Source organism: Charadrius vociferus, unplaced genomic scaffold (genome assembly GCF_000708025.1).
Source record: "Charadrius vociferus isolate BGI_N301 unplaced genomic scaffold, ASM70802v2 scaffold545, whole genome shotgun sequence".
NCBI classification, from domain to species: domain Eukaryota; kingdom Metazoa; phylum Chordata; class Aves; order Charadriiformes; family Charadriidae; genus Charadrius; species Charadrius vociferus.
Window position 1 is genome coordinate 355330 of NW_009648590.1, and position 23564 is coordinate 378893.

The 23564-nt window shown below is 38.2% G+C and overlaps 1 protein-coding gene across 1 annotated transcript in view; it reads right to left on the bottom strand.

The window, feature by feature from the left end:
- Positions 1–1095: 1095 nt before the first annotated feature.
- BBS9 (Bardet-Biedl syndrome 9) overlaps positions 1096–23564 on the bottom strand; it is a 316290-nt gene continuing 293821 nt past the window's right edge. The window contains exon 22 of the mRNA XM_009886210.1: positions 1096–1136. Coding sequence (XP_009884512.1) covers positions 1096–1136 — 41 coding nt within the window. The remainder of the gene's footprint in view (positions 1137–23564) is intronic.

Sequence of the window (23564 nt, forward strand, 5' to 3'; positions counted from 1 at the left end):
CAGTGCTTTTTGTATCTGCCATCCAGAAGACTGCAATTTGTATTTTGGTATGAACCAGCAACAGCCAGGAAAGGCCTCGTTCAAATGCCTGTTTTGACACTTGACCCAGGTCTCAGTTATTTACAGTTCCGAGTGTCTTTTATTGGTATCTCAACTCACTGTCCGGAATCCAGACATGAACCTGACGCTTCCAAACCCTAGGCCAAGGGTCCTCTTAAAGGTCACCTCAGTTGTTGGGTGTTGCATTTCAGGCACCTTGTGTGGACCTGACTTTAGAAGGCAAATACTCAGCACTTGCTAAAACCTCAACCCTCAAAGCACCCTCTAAGCGGATTAATATAAATTAAGGCACTCAAAAAATTCCTGGTTACTTTTGAAAATCTTACCTATAACTAGAACAGACCGATTGACAAGAAAACCAGAAATCACAGGTAATCATAAAAAGATCCATGTGTTGCTGTGCTCAAGGTACTTACAGTGTAAACTTTATTCACATTCATAGCAAAAGGGTTTGCCCTTTATGTCCAGTAACCATATTTTACTCTGTATCTCTAGAGAGCAGGAGTCTGTATAAGCAACGTGAGGGGGAAAAAAAAAGTTGATGGATTACCAATTTTTTTTCTGGTGGTGAATTCAGCTGTCTGGAATCGTGAATGTTAGTACAGGAGGAAACGAGATAGTTATCTTTTGTCAAAACTGTGATATAACAAATGTTAATATAATCTCAAAGGGAGGTACAGTTCAGAATATCTTTTTAAAAAGATAAAACATATCCTGAAACAAAGGTTGATTTTAACTATGTGTAAACAGCCTTTGATCAATCGACTGAATCCTTAGAAAGGGCTGATATATCACAAAACATAACACAATACCCCTACCACAGTTGAGTGCTTAAATTTTGCTCACAGAAAGGATGCTAGTAGTTGGCAGGGAGACCCAACCAAAATTATTGGAACGGAACTTTTTTGTATAAATTAGCACAGTCCTCTCCTTCTGGAAGCTGCAGTCAGTACAGAGTAAAATGGATTGGTACTGCTGCATTACAAATGCATTTGACATCAGATAGAAATTCCTCCTGAGGGTCGTCTTCAGATTTCATGGCTTTTCTGCTTCCTCTGCTGCATCCTCAGACAAACCTATAAAGCAGAAAGGAGATGCTTAAAAATTCAGTATATTTGGCAACTACCTGCACTATATTGTTGATTCCATAAGGTCGCAAAAGACTTGGTTATAGCTTGAGGAAACAATTTATTACATGCCAAACAGGATAAAAAGGCATAACTTGCAAATTCAAGCACTCACAAATTTAGAAAATATAAAAATTTAAGGCAATAAGGGCAATTTCACATCAGCTCTTTTATGCATATGCTGGATGATACAGTCTAAGTCATAAAATCATGGACTACTTTTACATCAAAAATGAGAGAACAACTGGGCATATGATCTGAGACACAGTTACTCCAATCTACTTGCAATTGGTCTGCCCCTTTTTCTAGGTAGAACTGGCAATACAAATTGCAAAACAACAGAAAATTAGGCTCCATAAACTCATTAACATGCTTTTTTTTTTCTTTTTTTTTATATAAGACTAACACTTTGAGCAAGGGGAAAACAGCAAGACCCCTGTACTGAAGATAATTTCTGCCTTAAACAACGAGTATGAGTTTCCTATTTTCAAATATCAGTTCAAGAGATGAATCCATCTTGGATTGGATATTAATCTTTGCAATAATGGGCCTGAGAGAACTGGAAAAGTGGGTGGAAAAGTGGGTAGAAAAAGCAGGGAATATCTAGGGAGAAAAAGAACAGTGAATAATGACACAAATTTGTATGCACACATACTTTCATGACTTTAATTTAAAGTGATTATCTAACCCAGAAGTTTCTTACACGTCCACTCTTACTTTAGGCTAAAAATGAAACTTAAGTCCTTTTCTAATGAATGTAAAGCAATCCAAAATAAACTGGCACCATCTCCAAATGATATATGAATAACAATAAAAACACACAGCTTTTATGGGGTTTGGGTTTTGTGGAGGTTCCCCCCCCCCCTTATAAACTGTCTCTGAAGCAGGCTGAAATCCCCACACCCCCAGTGAAGTGAAATGATCCAGCAGGTCAGCAGAATAAAACTGAGCATGCGGGGCTTCTAGACCCAAGCCTCCAGTCACCTGTCAGCATGAGTACCTTCACAAACACGTTCACACAGAATTTAGCACCAACAAGCTACATAATTTTAGAAGAACATGCTTTTCTTTACATCCGTGCAATTCCATGTGAACAAAAACATCTAGACTTCTTTTTCAGTTTTTATTTTACATTATCAATGTTTTTTTGGTACTTGGGGATTTCAGCATTTACAATAGTTTTCATGGCTGACAGTACTAAACTGAAAAAAAATACCTCAAGCCTTGAGGCTGAAGGAAAGCATCAGTGAAGCTAAAAGAGCAGGAGATCAGGGATAAAATTGCCAAGATACAAAAGACTAAAGCAGTAAAATTTCAGCAACAGCTGGAAGCCCGAGGCCCCCAAGGGGCTAAGAAGTTCCCCTCACTGAAGTTTCTACTTTTTTCTTTTATTGTTTTTTAAAAAGGACAATTAAAAATACCATGTTAAGAGCTGACTTGGGTTTACAAAGGTCAGCCCTCGAATGGTAGTTCTTTTGTTCAAAACTCTTAGAACATAGCACATGCTGGGACGCCAAAGGGACCAGCAGCAGGTCCCATCTTGTTTCATTAATGGTCTACGGGAAGGAGGAGGTAGGTAGCGTGGTAATGAAATGTGTGGATTATAAGAAACCAAGATGAGCTACCAATAGTGGAGAGGCAAAAGAAATATTGCTTTAGGACTATGAGATTACCCAGGCTGAGAGAAGATAAAAGGAGATACCACGTGAAATACATCACGGAAATAACGATCTTAAACAGACATACTTGCTGAGGAAAGCCCTGCAGAAGTAGCACAGTGGAAAAAGCTGCTAAAGACATGTGTTTGCAGTGAAATACCCCACGTAGCTCAATGCAGCGTAGGACCACCGAAGCCACTGCAGAGCTCACAGTTAATACTGTTCCTGACTATATAGTTTTGTTGAGATCACATCTGGAGCTGTTTACAACTCTGTACTACATAGAAAGATAACTGGAGAATGTCTCACTTTCCCACCATAATCAAGGAAAAGAGTTGCAAGGATTATGAAACTGGTTTCTGTGCACTCTTACAGACACTGGACCTGCACATAGTTCAGACCGGAAACAAAAAGGTGGTATGATTATGGTCAGCTCTTTGCACCTGAAAAGAATAGCCACAAATTTACCAGAGAGGCCAAGAGGCATTAACCTGTGCATTAACACTGCACACTAAGTTGCACACTTAAGACATGCAACACTGCCACTGCACAGTGCCCTCAACCTCAATACATTTGAGGAATGGCTAAAGGACATCTGAGAAGCATAACAGCACAGAAATTAAAGAAGGGAGCTTTGCAAAGATGGGGGTGGGGGATGTAAAATCTTCGTGAAAAGGCTAGAATCTCCTAATGCATCTTTTCCTTTATAAAGCTGAAAACACAGCATGTTAAAAATTAAAACGTAATTATAAAATTATAACACAAAAAAAAAATATTTGAGCCATATAATAGTGCCCAAGATACTGCTTTCAAAACCTGTATTTCCATGATATTGACTTCTTACAAATAACCCTTGTGTGTACTTCTACAAATTGCCATGCCAAAATGGGCAATGTGAATGGTTACTTTCAAGCTCATGAAACACAGTGGATCCACTAAACTTAGCGTTAATGGTAATTATGGGCTGGCAGAACTGAAGTAACATAGCAGGATTTATCTCAATTTCACACAACTTTGCCCGATAGCACTGTACACAGCAACAGGGAACCTGGAACACTTCTGCATGGATGAAAGAACTACCACATGAGTAAACTGTGGGAGAGGTGAGCTGACAGGTGATATACTGACTGAAGCTATTTTTATTGTGTAACTGCAAAATGGGAGGCAGTATGAAAATGTGGCTTGCAATAATCAGCCTTCCCACCTCTAGCCTGTATTTTTTTGACATGCAATATTTATTAGTCATGTAGGAGAAAAACATAAATTTCACACATTGATCTAATTGGCACATGCTGTATCATAGTAGGTGAGATGATTAACATCAGAGAGGTTTCTCATTAGTATATTCTGACGAGCTTAGGCAGATCCTAAGAAATACAGGGTATAAAATTAAAAATTCTGTAGATATAAGCTCCTTTACCTCAGGAAAAGAAGCTTCCTTCCATCTTCAGATCCCCCATTATGAAGTTCTCAGTGTTTCATTTTATAGATCATCCCAAAATCCTATCAGAATAATACTGGTCTGAGCACACACTTAGACAAATGAATATTAAAAGGCTTAGAAATCTATCAACAGAGCTATGAACAGCTGATTTTGAAAATACTAGTGATAAATTTTAACTCCTCTGCAGTAGGCAACCCCAGGAGTTTTCATAAGCAAGTTTTTAAAACAGAGTTAAAATATATGATTAAATTAATATCCCGATTAGTGACATGAGATTGCATATATCTGAGGTCAAAAACAGATTCCACCTTCTGTCACTTAAAACCCTCAAATTGTTTTGTATATTTGTCAGTCAAAGCACATTAGCACCCTCATGAAAGCAGCTTCTATAAACAAAGACACAGTGGTGTTAATTTGCCTCTTGAAAGGCATGACTTAATGCATACACATCACTGAGTCACAGAAAGTAAATTTGTAGATCAAAATGCATTTTTGAGTCTCAAAAACCAAAAGTTCGAAGAAAATCACCTACAGTGAGAGAAGCAAAGACAGCTAAAAAACCCCAACTTCCCTGGAATTATTATTCATGAAGCTAGAGAGGAAAAAAAACCCCAAAACATTTAAAGGGAGGGATGATATTTAAGCGTGATGGCAGAAGGGAGGAGAAAGCCTCGTTTTCTGTAGCCATAAATTGTTCACACTAAGCATGATGGCATAAGGTTTAAAGATGTTCAGGTTAAACAATTAAGCAATGGAAGAAACTACCCAGGGAGGCGGCTGAGTCAAGGACATGAGAGGTTTGCAAAGACAGGGTAGATGAAATCCTAGTGGGGATTAGCAAAGAGGAAGATACACAGGCTTTGAACTGGATGACCTAAAGGATCTTCTCCAATCCTATCATCTATGCTGCTATGATTCATCCTAAGGAGAACATTTTGGACTCTTATGAATTACTGGCTGAGTTTCCTGGATACTATTGTACATTAGTCTACGCTGAAGCATGCATAAAACTAAGTCAAAGTTGGCTTTGAAGTGTTTGATCTACAATATCCAATGCTTCCCAGTCTATTTCATACAGTGACTCAGAAAAAGGGCTGTTATAACAAGACAACAAAAGTTATTTTGAGTTCAGATTAAGTTAGAGAAGGGAGGCACCCCTTTCTTCAGCTATTCCCACCTAAAAGAGGAAAAAAACTTCCCATCTCATGGCCTGATGGTTAATATTGCTATTTCTAGATCTGACATAAAACAACTGTAGAACAAACCATGGTTAATATTGCTATTTCTGACATATTGCTATTTCTGACATAAAACAACTGTAGAACAAACTACAGCTTTAAAGTAACTGTTTTCAGTTATTGTTTCAGGATCCAAGAGAAAATGTTCAGAATGACCAAATTTAATAGCTTTTTGCTTTTTTGTTAACAAAAGACAACAGATTTTTCCCAGCACCTTCAAGTCACATTTCTGAAAACCATGATAATTCTCTAATTCTAAGAAGTCCTATCTAATCAGCCCCATTAGTCCCACTGCTAATAATTTTCTTTGTCATTATAAACTGCTTGTGGAAGTATATACAGATTCCTTTTTCTTAGTATATAATCTTTATTCCATGAACACAATCCAAAGTGTTTTTTCAGAAAGTTTAAGAATGCAACAATATCTTGCTTCTCCCAAGCAAACTGACACAGTTTAGTTGGAGAGCAAAAGGGATTAGTGAAAAATCATCAACTCTAATGCAGTGATCACCATGATGGACAAACTACAAACTTTCCTACACGGCTTTAACAGGAGAAAGTGGACTTGATCATTATTCTATATCACTTTTTATGGAATAATAAACTGAGATTGAGCCTTACCATTGCCTCCCAAGTCACCAGTGAGTCACTGATCACTGCATACACAACTTAAAAATGCTCAGAGTTTTGTATCTGAAAGAGGAGGGATGGTAGTGAATGAGTGGGAAGCATGGACTGACTCATTCATTAAAGAATTGTGTAAATCAAATAAATTTGCTTTTCATTTAGGAAGCAGTGTGACTGAGAGAAAGGACTTCATTCAGTGAACTTTTCTTTCCCCTAAGGGAACACATACATCACAGGATGGATAATGTGACACAACAGTTTCCATCACTCACTCTTAAATATGCCCCCTACTAACTGCAACTAACATGACAAGTCCGACCTATATGAAGCTATCAATAGTTAAAGTTTCTAAACTGTCACGAAACAGCAAGGGTAGAAGGGGCAGCTCTTAGCTTGGGAATAGTAGGGTCTATTCCCAGAAAACTTAAAGAACCTTGCTAAAAATCTTGCTTTTGTCATTCTGACTTAATAGTGACATGTAGTAGCAGTGTAACACAATGGAGATAACAAGGAGGTAACAAAGACAAAAGCAACATTTATCAAGTGTCCACATGTTTTAATTTTTGTTTTAAATTAACTTCTAAACACCTTACAAAGTTCTTGTGTATTCATGCCCCTAGGCAGTAGCCCTCAATGGAGACTCTGTAGACATGGGCTTGTGGCAACTCCAGCCCACGGTGAAACAGGACATGTTAGGAAAAGTTAGTGTCCCTTTCAAAGCAATTTCTTTGTTCTGTTTCTTTGTTTTCCAAAGCAACCAAATATGCCTATCATTTATTTTATCCTGATAATTAATAATTTATGTTATGCTTGTTTTGTCTAATACTGTTGTCTCCAACCTTTATTACATTATACGGTGTGTACACACACACATACTCATACACATCCCTACTATAAAATTTTCTGTCGAGAACCCCAGCGCCTAAAAAGCATTAGAGCTGCCACCAATAGGTCCAAGGAATGAACAAGTAAACTGAATTACTGCCCATCTGGTTTTGGTAAGATAAGGAGGTGTGCACCAGTTCACAGCCCCTGGGATTATCAAGTACTCAAGCTGTAGAGTTCAGACTCCTACATTAATAACGCTCCAAAGTTTCTATGCTTTCTTTAGGGCTTTCTTCCGCTTTCTATTTGCAAAATGCCCAAGACATATGAAACGTTTCTAACAGAAAGTTACCAAATTTGAACATCAGGAAAAACATCCAGTAACATGACCAAAAATTCCCAAGGCGCACAGCCACTTCTTCCAATGAACCCAGTCAAATATATATACACACACACACGCCTACACCCCCGCACCCATACAACACTGCTGGAATAAATGCATTCTGTAAGAAACAAGGAGCTGCCAAACCACCAAATCTAGCCTACATTTATGGATATCAAGGAGAGAAGAACAAGAGGAAAGGGATGCTGGTTAGTTTGAAGCAATGCAGAGCCCTGCAAGCAGCACGGAACCAAAAAGAAAAACCAAACCCAAAAAACTCACCAACCAAAATCCAAAAATTATTACAGAGCAAACTGAATGTGCTTGCAGGAAGACAAGCTGCCTAAAAAGCAGCAGCAGCAATGAAGTCATTGATCATTACTGTGGGAAATTTAATTTCAACGAAGGCAAAATTTTGGATGAAAAATGCCTATTTTCTCCAAATACCTGGCGTATCACAATCACCTATCAAATCCTGGACATTTTTCTAGGAAATCCTTTGAGAAATGGCTTTTTTTATTTAGAGATCATCACAAGAAGTAGTCACAAATGACACATTTCAGCTGGAACAGATATTTCTTCCCAGGAAGTATATCCCTAAAAATGAGTTTGCTTTTCAGTGGCCAAATCTTCCTCCTTTCTAATTAGCTATCAGCCTTTGTTAGGGCAGTAAATTTATTCAGTGGCTTCTAAGGCAAATACGCACAATACAAATCTAAAACTTAACTAATTATGGCTACACAAATGTCTATGCTTCAATTTATTCTTCCTCATGCTTATATCTTCTCATACACTGCAACCCAAAATCCTATTACGCTTTTCAGAAATGTTGGCTCTTTAATAATTTGTTGTCAGAAAAAAACCATGTATATATTTGGGCCATGTACACCGAAATTAGACAGATGATAATATATTTAAAACACAGTCTTTTTTGCATAGAGGTAACTCTTCGCTTTTTCCTGGGGAGAAGTAATGCCATAGTAATCAGCCTTTTGCCTGCTTGATTTGCTGTGCTTTTTTTTTTTTTTTACTTCCCAGACAGACCAGCCAGCTGACTATTAACAAATCCTTTATCTTCCCAGACAAGCGATCACCATGACAGATAGGCAAAACTCCAGGGGTAGGTTAGCTTTAGGGCAAGATTTTCCACCATTTTCATATGAATGGTAGTGAATCCTACTCCTGGAGACAGCCACCCAGTGTCTGCCTGCAGGAAGATACTATATATATATATATATATACACACACACATATATATATTTTACAGTCAATTTCTACTCCTATAGATAGGCTGGCTGCAGCTTATAACTGATATCTGAAGACCTATAACCTCCCTGTTACTATAACTTCAACCGTTCCTCATCTACCTATGTAACTTCAGCTAATACTGAGCAAGATTTTCAGCAGCGATGATTTTCCTTAGAAAACCACAAATGCAGGTCAAACAAACCATCGGTCAAATTTCTGCTGAATTTGAGAGATCAATTTGGCTAAAAAAAAAAAGGTAAATAATTACAGCATTTTTGATATTTTAAAAATATTTTGAATTTTCATATCACACTGAAATATTGCAAATAAACGTCCTTGAATATAATGTTGTGGGGTTTTTTGGTTTGTTTTGTTTTTTTTTAAAAAGTTAGCAGGTACAAAGTCGAAGTGAAACACTTCATTTGAAGAGAAAACGAGAAACCTAAATCGATCACTGGAGGTTGGTCCCGAAATACCAAATTTTCTATTCTCTTTTCTTCAAGTCAGTAACTAAAAAACCCCAGTTATTCACAGAACTCTACTCTTTTCAGTGTGTGCCTGTATCTTAAGTCAAAATAGTGCAGTTAGCCTTTTAAAATGCATTATATAATTGTCAGAATGAAGCTTTCACCAAATTTAGCTACAACATGTACATGCAAAGTATATGCAACTTTATCCCACACCAGCTTCAGCAAAACATAGAACAAAAAGTATATTTGGTTTATAAGGGAAAAAATCCCACCTTTTTATGAAAAGAGCCTGATACAGACTTGTATTTAGGGCCTGTGCTGTGCTTCTTGTGCAAGTTAAGGTTGTATGGCCACAGAACAACTTAGTACCTTCATACATAAACATCAATTTCTCCAGCAGTGATTTCCAACATTTTCTTTATAGCGTACGGTACAGGTAAGTCCATTGCTGCTCAGTACCAGAAAGATACAACAAAACAGAAGAAATTCCAAAAGGAACAGAGTAAATAATTATGTGATTTTGTGGAAAACAGAAGAGAGGAGAGGGAGAGAAATAAAATAGCTAAAGGCAAAGCAACATTAGGAATTGTTTAATGCAACGAAGAGATATAAAAGAGGATCAAGAAGATGAAGTCAAAGAAAGGAATATTCAAGGCTCCTTTAATGCCATGTATTCTCCCAGGAAAAGTGCTGGAAGCCACGACTTATGACATTTGCAAATTAGTACCACAAAGAAGACAACAATCTGTTGGTGTCAGGGAGATGGTCAAGCTGATAGAACAAGAGTTTTCCATTTCTAACTCCTATTATCATACAACAGATCTGAGGTGCTACAAATTCCTCAGTGTTTTGTAATATTCACAGAAACATCAGCTTTTGCTTACCATCAAGTATTCAGCAACTGAATACTCTTCAGTATGTTGCTCCGTTTAACAATGGAACATTACAGTACAAATGATAAAATCATATTCAAGATTTCCATGGATTCTTCTGGAAATAACATACAACAGGATTTTACCATTTGATGTCATTTTTCCTTTGGAGTCTTGTGGGAAAAAGACATTGGTAGAGAGGCAGGTTTGAGGAAAAATGTGTTTTAAAAAAACAAAGGAAAAGAATACTTTTGTGTAATACTTTCCAATCTTGAATTTCACACATTCCTTTTAAGCTACAGTATATGAGAAGAATGCTTTAAGAGTTTTTTTCCAAATGCAATCTTTTGATAAGTCTCACTGTTGGCTTAAAAGCAAAAGAACAAAATAAAAAGAGTCTGTATTAAAGTAACAGATGAAATTTCTTCTAAATGGATACTTAACTCCTCTCGATTGCTCACCAGAAATCTCTACCTGCTTTTTGTTGTTGTTTTGGGGGGTTTTCTTCCACCTGCTAAAATCTCATCTTCGCAGGGTAATGCTACCCCCAAAAAGCAGGTCATATTTTTTATCTGATATGTATTCTGAACTGTCTTAATATCTCACTATACTAAAGACTTGTAATGTAATTCTATTTATTTCCACTACTTTTCCACTAGTATCAGTCTTGTCTCATACCAGTGGAAATAGAGTCACGCCCTGCTACACACCTGGATACTTCCAGGCATATCTTGGCCATAGCAGCTATAATGACAATTACAGTACTCACAACAAAAATTGTAAAGCTACTCAGATTTGATGATCCAATTAAGGATTCCTTAAGGCCCAAATCTGTGCATTTCTGAACGACAACTAGAAATTCCTGGGCCCTCCAACCCACACCAAAATCAGCAGAACCAGAAGGATGGCAGCACTTTGCGGGACTGAGCCTTTTAGCACCTCCAGAAAGAGCAGTAGGAGCCAACACACCCTCATCTAAGGCTTGGAATGATGAAAGTAACAGTTTTAAAAGTATTATGGATTTTCTCATGGGCTCGGCAAGCAATAAAAACAGTATAGTCAGACTGCAAGACAGCAATACAGCTTTCATAATTTTCTGTGACTTTAGGGAAAGCGTGCTCAACTTTTATGGACAGTGAACTCAGTATTACAAATTTTCAGGAAACATCACTACTACAGGATTCCCACAACAAATGCAGGTTATGTTGAAATTACTGTTTTCTGTGAGAACACTGCTCAAAATAAATTCACGTCATGTAAATGAGTTGGTTTAATTACAGTGCAGCACAACTAACTGTCCTAAGTCACAGGCTTCTCACTGAACTGAACACTAACGATGAGAGGAAGAGCAAACAATTTCACTTAGTGGTTAAGATTATTCCGCCTTGCCTAATAAGGTAAGTGCCTGAACCACGCTAAGAAAGCAAAGACAAATATGCTAAATCAGAAAAAAAAACCCACAACCAACCAACCTAAAGATCCAATATGGTAAACAATTTCCAGAACGAACACTGAAATACAGTGAGGAGGAGATCTTTTGTTGTGCAATGTTTCAATTGATCAATCACTTTGCAGTTCTTTCCAACTTTGGAAGCAGTTTAAACAACATCAGTGGCTTGGAACATTTAGAAACAAATTCCAAATCCCCACATAGTTGAAGGCTATGGTACAAATAGTTAAAAAAAAAAATATATAAATCCTTGATTTAAGGTCAGGTACTGTAAACACTTACCATGCTTTATGCATCAGTGATTCCACTGAACTTAAGGAGTCCTACAGGGATTCTCAAACATGTAAATGCTTGCAGAAGCAGAGCCTAATTTTCATACTGTGTTTTTTAAGCTGCTAAGCGATTTTCTCTTTTTATTCTGATGAGTAGTATAATATTATCAATTAAGTATTATTAATTATTGCAAAGAAATGAGCTCTCTTGAAGCAAGAAGGTCAGGTTTCCCAGACTCAGCAGTTGTATCTACACAGCAGAGAAAGAGCTGCCTTTGGAGCTGTTTTACCCCCACAGTCTGCCTCTCGTCCACCTGAAACAGCCTAAAGACAGTTTGGTCATGGTTGAAGGAAACCTACCTGACAGAGGAACCTCATAGGCTTCTTTATACTCTGATTCAGCCTAACACTGTTCTTCCCTACTTGATGCATGGGAGGTCCACAGAACTGTTCTTGAGGACAGCATTTAGGCCACCATTACCTGTCCGTATTTATGTAAGCAATAACGTACGCCTCTACAAGAAGGTGGACATCCAGGTTTTCACAAGCCACCTTGAAGCCAGTGAAAGTTCTCCTCAACAACAGGAATCTGCTCCTACTTAGCTTATAGGACAGAACTTTAAGACTTAATCAGCTCCCATTCCAGTTCGGAAAACTGTCTCCAATCACTTAAGCATATGAGCAATTGAGATCTGTGGAACTGAACGCACCATGTGTGTGTTCAAGTTGGATGCATGCACAAGCACTCTTACCAAAGAATCTAAGTATAGCCTTAAATGCTTTCCTAAATAATGCCCCACAATTCTCTGATGCTGTAACACATTACTTCAACCTATACTCCAAAAGTGGTGATATCAATGCATTTAGATATGTATTTCAATGCTATTTCAAATTTAAACTTGCTAGAATATTGATTTTGAAAAAATCTTTGATACGTGAAAGTGGTTTTGTGTGTAAATTTTTTCCTTTTCTCTGCTTCTCTCCCTCCTTGATTTTGCTAATGATCTCTGAAATTCTGGCATAAAAGGACTGTGGTGAAACATAAAATAAAACAAAAAAAATAATCTACATCCATGTTCTGAATGAAATACAAAATGCTAATGAACAATGCTCATTTAGTAACAAAAGAAAATTTTTTTTTTTTGAATCTTTTGCATTTTACTGTGTATATGACTTGCAAATAATGTTGGCAGGGTTTTTTTGGGGGAGGTTTGAAGTCAAAAAAGAATGTGGTGATACCACCTAAAGAAATACCTAAATTACATATTATGTTTAACTCAATACAATTTTGTTTAAAACTTTCTTAGGAAACAGATACTTTTCTGTCTCCAAAGCGTTCTCAAAGGAGTCTCTGCTTTTACACATGGCATTTCTGATCTCTCACTGCAGGAGAGCCTAATATCAAAGTTCACAAAGAGCTCCAAAAGCTCCATTGGAGCCTCTCAAGGTGATAGTTTGGGTGAAAATGTAAAGAGAGATATGTTATTGAGAGAGATTCTGCTGCAGCAAAAATGAAATCTAAATACAGTAGATGGAGATTTATCAAAATGTAGACATAGTCCCACTATCTGCTTCTGCTAGGACATCGCAACAATCTGGATGCTATTGCTTCTCTCCCAATACATTTGCAGTTTAGAGGTCTTATTGCTGCCATTAGGGATTTTGTTGGAAAAAAGGCAATATACATCATGTGTAAGATGTTTTGAAAGGAGATGTAAGTTAAGGTATAGATCATTTTTGCTTTTAACCCTTACTTGGAATGGTAAGAGAGTTTTCCAATCTGTCATCCATGAAGTCATGGTCTGCAGCCCATGAAATCCCATTAAACAAGAAAATAAACATCATCCTTGCAGTATTTTCAGCTAAAGGTGCAAAGATATGATCATCTGCTGGAAAGGGGCCAGCAGAAATACGTGATTTTGAAAGTGTGAAAACCACTCGTTCAATGGTGTGTGAAAATGAAAAGTAGAGGATTAAATTGCAGTTTTACTGGTATTCATTTAAACTACAAATGATGAACAAGAAAACAGTAAAACATATGAACAACAACGTGTAACAAAAGTTTCAAATACTCTATTTAAAGTAGCACCTACCCTTCTCTTATGCCTTTTGGAAGGCAGTAAAACAGAAGCACTTTTGAAATAGGTCCAGGTATTAGCATCTCATTTAATGGGCTGCAGTAAGGACTACCAAGTAGCTCAAGACAGACAGTTCCTTTAAGCATGGTGGAACGGTCTGCTGGCTCACGCTTAACGTGGCCAGATCTTCACCACCCACACTGGAGAGTTCAAATTGTGCTGTCAGAAATAGCATTTGCCTGAAGGATTCCATACGCGTTACCAGACCAGGTCCCTGTGCAGTAGCTTGGAAAAAGCTGGGTAGTCATTTTAATAAGTTACAGATTTAAAAAAGAATGAGCTATTCTTGTATCTATCACACATCATGCATGGGATGACAAGTTAAATGACTTCATGTTTGTAAAACTAAACCGGATCATACTGAGATACCTATCTTCAGAGATGCTGCAACACCACTTCCCATTCAAGCCAAGACTGTTTTGAATGACTTCCTAGAAATGCTTCTAATACTTCTTTACCTTCCAAATTCCAGGATCAAAATGCTCTCTTCCTTTATTCTTTCTCTCAAATCTGATCTAGAAATCCCTTTACCTGGCATATGATGCCACCTTCACATGACAATACCCAGATCTGGCACATTTCAAGCCTCATCTATTTTTCCAGGCTCTTCCAGGAAAGACAGAAATATATGGGGGCAATAAAGCCTGAATACAGTTTGAAATAACACACTTATCTTTGTGAGATCTTTCTGTGTCGTTTTGACACACAGAGCTCTGGACTGGACTCAATGACACACTGAACTCTTACGACACACTGAGTTCTATGGTTGGACTTGATGATGTTAAAAGTCTTTTCCTACCTAAGTCATTCTACGATAAGTGCAATCTATCTAAAACTTTGGGCGGAGACGTTTGTAAATGTGAATAAATAATTTTAATTAACTCAATTAGCTGAAAGAAATAATACAAGGCGCTACTATATCTTCCTAAAGGCATGTGCTCCTTTGTCCACAAAGCACATCATCTACTTTCTTGATCAATAGGTATTCAAATCATGACATGAACTGGCATTGGGCTTCAGGGTGGGAACAAAAAGTGACTCGCAAAGCTCAATGGGATTATGAGTCAACCGAAGCCATGAGTCAACAGCAGTCTGTTGCTGATTGACTCTGCCTCACCAGTAGGTGTTACTTCAGCCATTAATGCAGATTGCTGTATGGCTGCAGGGATACACACGCCTGCCAAGGTACATAAAAAATATCCAAACCAAACTAAAATCTGCCAGGTTCTGAAAATATCATGTAACACCCTGCTCTGTATCTGCAACAGCATCCAAAGTAATTTTTGGGAGAGCTGACCACGACCACACCCATCCCTATGTCTGCAATACAGCCTGAAGGTTTTTCATTGACGGCCATTCCACTTAATCATTCAAAGCGATGCTTGGCTATTTGATTGCTGTGATTTAACACAGTAATAACAATAATCCAGACTATGCTTAAACCACTCACAGTACTTCCAAAACTGTTTATTAGCGTTGGCTTCTGCTTTACTAGCTATTTTCAACACCCTTAAGACTGAAGTTCCTCCTCTGGCACCTCTGAGAAGGCCAAGACTATATGAAAAAGGCGGCCTTATTTTTCGTTTGACCAAGTATTTGATAACTGCACTTAAATTCACAGTTTATTTATTTAACCTCAGCTCAGGCTAAAGCCATCTAAAATGCCCCATGCATTGTAACTTCAGGTCCAAGACAGAACTGCATACAGAACACAGTCTCTTTCATTTCCCTCTTGAAATTAAATTCAATAGCTCCTCTTCAACCCACGAGGCAACTGTGAGGCCATCATTTAATAATTCCATCCTTTTATTGCCATCATAGTCTGAAAATTCAAGTCCCCATGCTCAACACCTCTGAGCAGAGTATCAGACTGAGATACTGTCATACTTTCACTAAATCTTATCTTTGAGCTAGTACTTTCCAACTAGTAACCGAGCCTCTTTCTGAAGACCCTCAGAATGGGAAGCTCATCACTGGCTGTCTATTCTATCCTATTGTTTCAGCACAAACAACACTTTCCATGGACTGCAATCACTTCTTTCTTAATGTATGAATTTCATCCTTCTTAACATTAGAATTCACAGGAACCGAATATATAATTTAAGACTTACAACCCCAACAGAAGTCAACATTTAACTAAGCAGTCACTAAGATTATACAAATAAAAGGGCATTTCCCCTTAAAAGTAGGTTTTGTTCAAAAGGCATGGCACAAGAGCAATATACAACATAACAAAATGATTTTGTCTATTGAACATAAAATATCTTACACTTATTTTCTGAAAAATAATAGAATCATAGAATGGTTTAGGTTGGAAAGGACCTTGAAGATCATCGAGTTCCAACCTCCCTGCCATGGGCAGGGACACCTCCCACTAGAACAGGTTGCCCAAGGCCACATCCAGCCTGGCCTTCAACACCTCCAGGGATGGGGCCTCAACAACCTCTCTGGGCAACCTGTTCCAGTGCCTTACCACCCTCAAAGTGAAAAATTTCTTCCTAATGTTTAATCTAAACCTGCCCTCTTCCAGTTTATATCCATTCCCCCTCATCCTGTCACTACATGCCCTAGTAAAAAGTCCTTCCCCAGCTCTCCTGTAGGGCCCCTTTAGGTACTGGAAGGCCGTTGTAAGGTCTCCCTGGAGCCTTCTCTTCTCCAGGCTGAACAGGCCCAACTCACTCAGCCTCTCCTCATAGGAGAGGCTGTTTTCCAACTGTTTAATGTACGCACTAATATTTTTATCAATGTTTCTATAAAACTTACACAACTTTTTTGGTCTGCACAAATACAGTACATGAAATGGCAGAAGCATGGAGCCTTTCATGTATACATAATATGAAAGAACAGCATTTCTCTAGGAGACTTTTTTACTGTAGATCCAGAGCTTATAAAAGCAATGCAATTGAAAGCAGGTGGGATGCAGTACAAGGGTTTCTCATGGTTCTAAGCATACAGTTCGGCTCACTCAAATAATAAAACCTCTATGCTTATTCAGTCTTGTACTTCTGTTAAAGCTAGGCCACTCAATTGTGCCAAATAATGTGTTGTCCAACTTGGACTAAGCCGAGAACACTAAGCTTATTTTCCTAGTGAACTGTGCTGTACTTGTATGATTTCTACATTATAAACAGACATTATCTATAAGAAAAAAGAAATTAAAACGTTCTAAAGTCTGTTTCCAATTTCTTACATTACTGGTGAAATATTAAAGGATAATATACTTGAGATTAAAACTTAAAAAGAACGTTATTACCATGATGTAAATATGCCCACATATTCATATATAATTAAGTAATTGTGTACATACATATATTCACTCCGCCAAATTCTGCACTGTTGCTATTATTTATATTTGATCTGATAGCTGGAAGACACTCCTTAGACCATTTTCTTTAAAACTGTAAACAGTAGATAGCATCATCCTTTACACTCATTAAAGACTAACAAGTTGCTAACAAAACTTTTACCACATTCATTTTTTGCTAACTTAAAAGTAAGAAGATGATAAAAGGGTAACTTGCATCTCATTATGTTGAATTGTAACAGTGAGAAAGAAAAACAAAGAAGATAAAGCAGGGTTTTACATGGTAAAGCTGCTGATAGCTGAACTTGTTGAGATAAAGTCTATAAATCAAGTTGAAATAGTTGGAAGTATTAAAAAGATCGGCTAACTTTCTGGTGTCTTTCATTCTTCTTACCTCTCGTTACTTATTTGCATAATAATCTTTAAAATTTGGCTCGTGACTGGTATCATATACTACAATGAGGAGTGACAGTAAGAACAGCTTTTTTCTTTGAAATCTGACTTGCCAAGGACTGGAACTGTCACCCAAATTTGCAAAGGCAGTTCTTCTGAGATCTGCATATAACTTTGAAGTGCCAAAAGGCCAGAATAATGAAATCAGATTTTTTAAAGTCTGATTGTCAGTACTTGTACTGGAAAAACATATATACTCTGAACTGTGCAGAGTCTGTGCTTGCAACTCAGTTCTGGAGGTGGAATGCTTGCTTTATGGAAAATGTTGGTATTTGCCATAGGTTTCCATTCTCAGCCATATCAAAACAGGGAAATATAACAAAGAATGAAAATTTTCACTACGTTTCAGATTGGCAATGTCACCATAAAACAAGTTGTGGTTATGAAGAACAACAGAAGTGACAAAGTCTCATTTCCTATCCTGATTCCTATTCCTGATTTCTGTCATGTTCACATACTCCCTCAGTTTGCCCAGCTAAACCTACATATGTCCCCTCTCGTCTCACCTCACAGTACCCTCAGCTACCCCTTCACATCTACTCATTTCCTCCCGAGCAAGAGCCACAAATTAGGCTGGTTTTGAGGTAAGGGTGTACTTACTGAAGATCACATAAAATGCAACAGGTAACTATTAAATTCCTGCTTGAGCTTTCCCCCTAGTAATCTAAACATTTCCTTTACACCCACCTGACAACTTCTATTAAATTTGTATGAAAATTTTTTTTTTTTTTTGAGAGAGAGATGTTTATCTCTTTTTAAAATGCATCAGACACCAGCCGTGGGGGGTTCAAAAGGGTGGGGAGAGAAGAACAAGACACAATCATTATGATTACATAAAGTTTCAAAGCAGGTTAAAAATGTTAGACATTTTTGTTAGACACGAAGTAATCTGACATAACTGGACAGTTTGAAATTATAATTTTGAGAGATTCTAGTTCAGCAAATCCAAACGTCCCATTTCAATACGTCCAATTGCTTCACATCAAACAAAAATAGATGCATTTCAGCTTGGTTTTATGCAATCCATCTGTGTCTCAGAGATATTCACTGAAGTTGTGCGAAAATCTTTACATAAACTAATTCACCACAGGGAAAAAAAAAAAAAAAAGGTATTGTTGATTTTCCCTGGATAAGAGTAGCTTTAGATAAGACATTTTGAAGAATCAAAAAACAGTCAAACTCAAAAGCCCACACCCTGACATTTAATTATATACTCTACTAGGAAAACACTCTATAAGGAAGCACTTCTAAGTTAGAGGCTTGTATTAAATTCAAAAAACAACCCTATGATTTATACGAACAGTTAGCTTTATAAAATGCCACATGTTAAAAAGCAAACATAATTAAAAAAGCAAGCTGAATTCTGCACCTACAAAAAATGCCTTCCTGATTGTAAACGTTTCTGTAGAAAGATGGTACTGAAAATTACATTATTTGAAGTGATAAAGAAAACACCCCTTAAGTAGAGATGCCTGATTTTACCCCGGGGTTTCTGTGGAACAAAGCAAGGGAGGCTTTGATGTAAGCTCTGTCCTGCGCTGGCAGGACCCCATAAGACCTCCAGGTACATGGAGTCTCCACCACATGCCCTGAGCACAGCTCTGCTGGCCCACGTGAGAGGTGACTAGGAGAGCTGTAAACCCCTTTCCCATCTTTCTGACTGCAGGCCTCTCTCAAGGCATAGAGAAGATTTCTATGAAACTGGTGGAAATCAGTTTTGATGGGCTGCTGCCCGCAGAATAAAGGAGAGGACAGGAATCCATGGAGCAAATGCTTCTCAGTAAGGGTCTGCAAAAGCAGGTGCTCGTTTTCAAAAAGAAATAATCACATCTTTTTTTTTTTTTTTTTTTTTTTAACATATAGATCTGGATGAAGCAGTGAATGAAGGGCCTCATCCTCACAAGCATAAGAACCACGGGGAATTCTTTCAGCAGCACAACCTTAAAGCGCACCACCAAAGTGACTCTTTAATGGATCAGCGGGAAAAGGAAGATGTGGTTATTCATCTGGCACACGCACGCCAAACACAGAGTACCTCTGTGCCGGGGAAACTCTCCGTTGGGAACCTACAAAAAACCTGCTGGAGCTAAACTGAGCAGAATTTTATTATTTTAAAGGAATATTGGGTATTATTAAGCAGCCTTTAGAATGCTGCTCCTCACTGGGACACACCACTTAAGAAAACACAGTATGGTAACATGAAAACATATGCCAGCAATCTTCACTGTTCACAGATTTTCAAGAACAGACGGGCTTAGACTATGATGATCTCAATACAACCATCTAGTTGCATGCCTGGAATAATAGAGAATATAGAATTTCACCCAATAATTTACTCAACAAGCCCTTAACTTCAAGTTGAGCTTTTTGATGTAAAAACTTCAAGTGAAGAATGAGTCACATCTGTAAGGAAGTTATTCCTCTCTGCCCAAAATTTGTCCATTATTTCTAGGTCCAAATTTTTCTTGCTTGTGCTTCCAGCCATGTACATGTGCAATACATCGGCTCCAAAATCATTATCTGGTTTTGTTCATCTCTACTTTACATCAAACAAAACACAAGAGGAAGTAAAAAAATAGCTGTAATATGCACATTACAGAGCACTTAATCTCATGTCTAGTGTCATACAAAGTACAAGATAACGATCTCGAATATAACACACATTGTCTACTGGAATTGTCGTTGCTTGGATAGCGAGTTCAATTTGCCAGTACTAAGAAGGATTAAGTCTAGGTAAAGCACATATCTGAGCAAACTATGCCCAACACGGATAGTTTCCCATTTGTCAGGGAGTGATTATGGAATGAAGGAGACAGAAATGACACTCGTTACACTCTGCGCTTTTGCAGTTTTGGCAGATTTTTCTCCACAGGATATATAATAGTCTGGTGGACTTTTCTCTCTCTTTTCAAAGTACGTTTGAAAGTCAGGTGACTTGACTTATGCAAAAAAGCTTTGCTTTAATAAGTCATTCTACTGAGAACATTTTCTTTATAAAATAACAGTACATTTTTTTAAAACAAATTTTCTTCTCTGGCCGTAACTATGGAATAGGAGCTCAGTCCTGTGTTGTGTGTCAGTCATTGGAAAAGCAGAGTGGAGATGCTGAGGGTCTTGGCAAACTGAATCTGCATTTTATAAACTAAATATTTGTACTCTGCACATTGAAAGTTTATACCAGAAAGGTCCCTACTGATTAGGACACTGATATTTTCCTCAGCAGAAGGCACTGGCAGACATATTTCCCCAGAAGCCTTCAACTTTAGTGTCCTAACACAGTAACAATGGTGGAATAAGCTGCTACTTAAGAAAGATTCATACTTTATCAATAAAGCTGTGTGGAGGAGTCAATGTGCTGGAGGGAAGGGATGCCATCCAGAGACACCTGGACAGGCTTGAGAGGTGGGCCCGTGCAAACCCCATGAAGTTCAACAAGGCCAACTGCAAGTTCCTGCATGTGGGTCGGGGCAATCCCGAGAACAAATACAGGTTAGGAGGAGAATGGTTTGAGTGCAGCCCTGAGGAGGAGGACTTGGCAGTGTTGGTTGACGAGAAGCTCAGCATGAGCCGGCAAATGATACAGCCAACCATATTCTGGGGTGCATCAAAAAAAGCGTGGCCAGCATGTCGACAGGGGCGATTCTGCCTGTTTACTCTGCTCTGGTGAGACCCCACCTGGAATATTGCATCCAGCTCCTGGAGCCCTCAACATAAGAAGGACATGGAAGTGCTGGAGAGAGTCCAGAGGAGGGCCACAAAGATGATCAGAGGGCTGGAGCACCTCTCCTATGAAGATAGGCTGAGAGAGTTGGGGCTGTTCAGCCTGAAGAAGAGAAGACTCTGGCGGGGCCTTATAGCAGCTTTTCAGTATCTGAAGGGGGCCTACAAGAAAGCTGGAGAGGGACTTTTTACAAGGGCATGTAGTGACGAGGGGTAATGGCTTCAAACTAGAAGAGGGGAGATTTAGAATAGATATTAGGAAGAAATTTTTAACTGTGAGGGTGGTAAGGCACTGGAAAAGGTTGCCCAGGGAAGTTGTGGATGCCCCATCTCTGAAAGTGTTCAAGGCCAGGCTGGATGGGGCTTTGAGCAACCTGGTCTAGTGGGAGGTGTCCCTGCCCATGGCAGAGGGGTTGGAACTCGATGATCTTCAAGGTCCCTTCAAACTTAAACTATTCTATGATTCTATGAAATAAGAAATGGCGAAGTTCAGAGAAGCAGTGTGTAGAGAGATGAAGACAAAATGGGTATTTGTTCAGCACCCTAAAAATGCCATTTGAGCACATGAGGTAGGAAAACAAGTAGCATAGGAATACAGTTCAACCAAGTTGCATCAGTAGTGTAAGAGGGAAAGGGAAGACCAGATTTTTATGCTGTTTCTGAACCAGGGGTAGTTCTCCATCACCTCTGATGAAGGACACTGACCAAAGACTGTAGCTGGCTGTTGAATCTGTAGTCCATTTTGCAAGATTAAGTGGCACACGTGAACAGAGCAATGCAAGCTGAAACAGAGCTCTCTGTGGGACACTGGCTGAGCTGAAGTAGCAGAATTCATAGTGTAAACATAAAATTTCAGAAAAATATCATTTTACCATCTTCATCAACAAACCAAGAACAATACCAGGAACACAGTTACATCCACATCTACGTCATCGTTTACTAAAGCCTCAAGCCCTAAAGCCACTCCTGGCAGCTGCTCTGCAGAAGGTAGTATTACTCAAGAAAGCAGCTTCATAACTTAGACACACACAGATAGTGGGACCAGGTCCCCTCATCAGGTCGTCCGGCTGAGAATCAACAGGCTACTGTTGCTTTGTTTCTAACCACTTCCTGACTACAGTTTAGCTATTTAGTCTTTCACCACCTGGTTTGTATTTGATTTGCAAAAATAAAAATAAACAATCTCCCCCCAAGGAACAACAAGAATATTGCACAGTATGCAGTTTGTGACCAAAGAGGCGAGGAGCTGAGGCAATACATTCCCTGGTACCTAAGCCACAGGTCACACTGGTTGCCAGCTAAGCCAATATTTCTGGTTTGAAGCATCTGCTGAGCTCTCTCAGACAATGAGAAAGATTTGTTCCATCACTGAAATAGAAAACCAAATTTACGAACGGCTGTGTAAATAAAGTGGAAGTTCATTCAAAACCAATGACCCAGGGGCCAGCTATTTCTGTAATATAAAGAAAATTAACCTGGGAAGAGGTCTTAAAGTTTGGAGCTATAATTCTACTGATTTCCTTCAATATGACTGCATACACAGGAATAAAAATGTCTCTGAAATATGAAAATTTAAAGAACTGATTTTTTTTCAGACGTTTCTCTGGGGATAGAGCTCATTTTTTATTTTATTGTTAACTTTAAAAGGCACCTGCTGAATTAAAAAGCTGTGATTTCTATTTTTTTCCTAATAAATAATATTATATCTAATCATATGCAATAAAACATACAATACTGTAATATTGTAAATATTTTGTAAATAAATCAATCTATTGTAACATTTTATGGATATCTCGTATCTTATAATTTTATTTTATCCACTTTTAATTAACTTTGGGATTAATTCTTCCTACGCAATTAAGCTTCAGGCTTTAAGTAGAATCTATATGCCAAATGCCTGCTTAAAGTTGCTCACATAGCATGTTTGCCTAAAAATATAACCTGCCCATCAAGCAAAACTGAGTAACAGCATTTCAAAACTCTGTGTAGAACTTAAATTCTCAAGTGAGTTCAGGGTTACCCAAATCTCACTGAAATTTGATTATCATGATGTTCCCTAGCACTCTTTTAGCATGGAGATGGGAACCGGAAAATAATCAATCAGGCACTTACCATCTATCTTCAGATAGTATATAGCAAGCACATTTCATTCCCCTTGCAAGCTGTATGTACAGTTAATGCTGAGTGTTGGCAGTAGGGCAGGGTGGGAAGAGGAAGAAATGCTTCTGTTGACTACCTTCTTATTTTCTTATGCTCCAAACCAGCCACACTTCTGG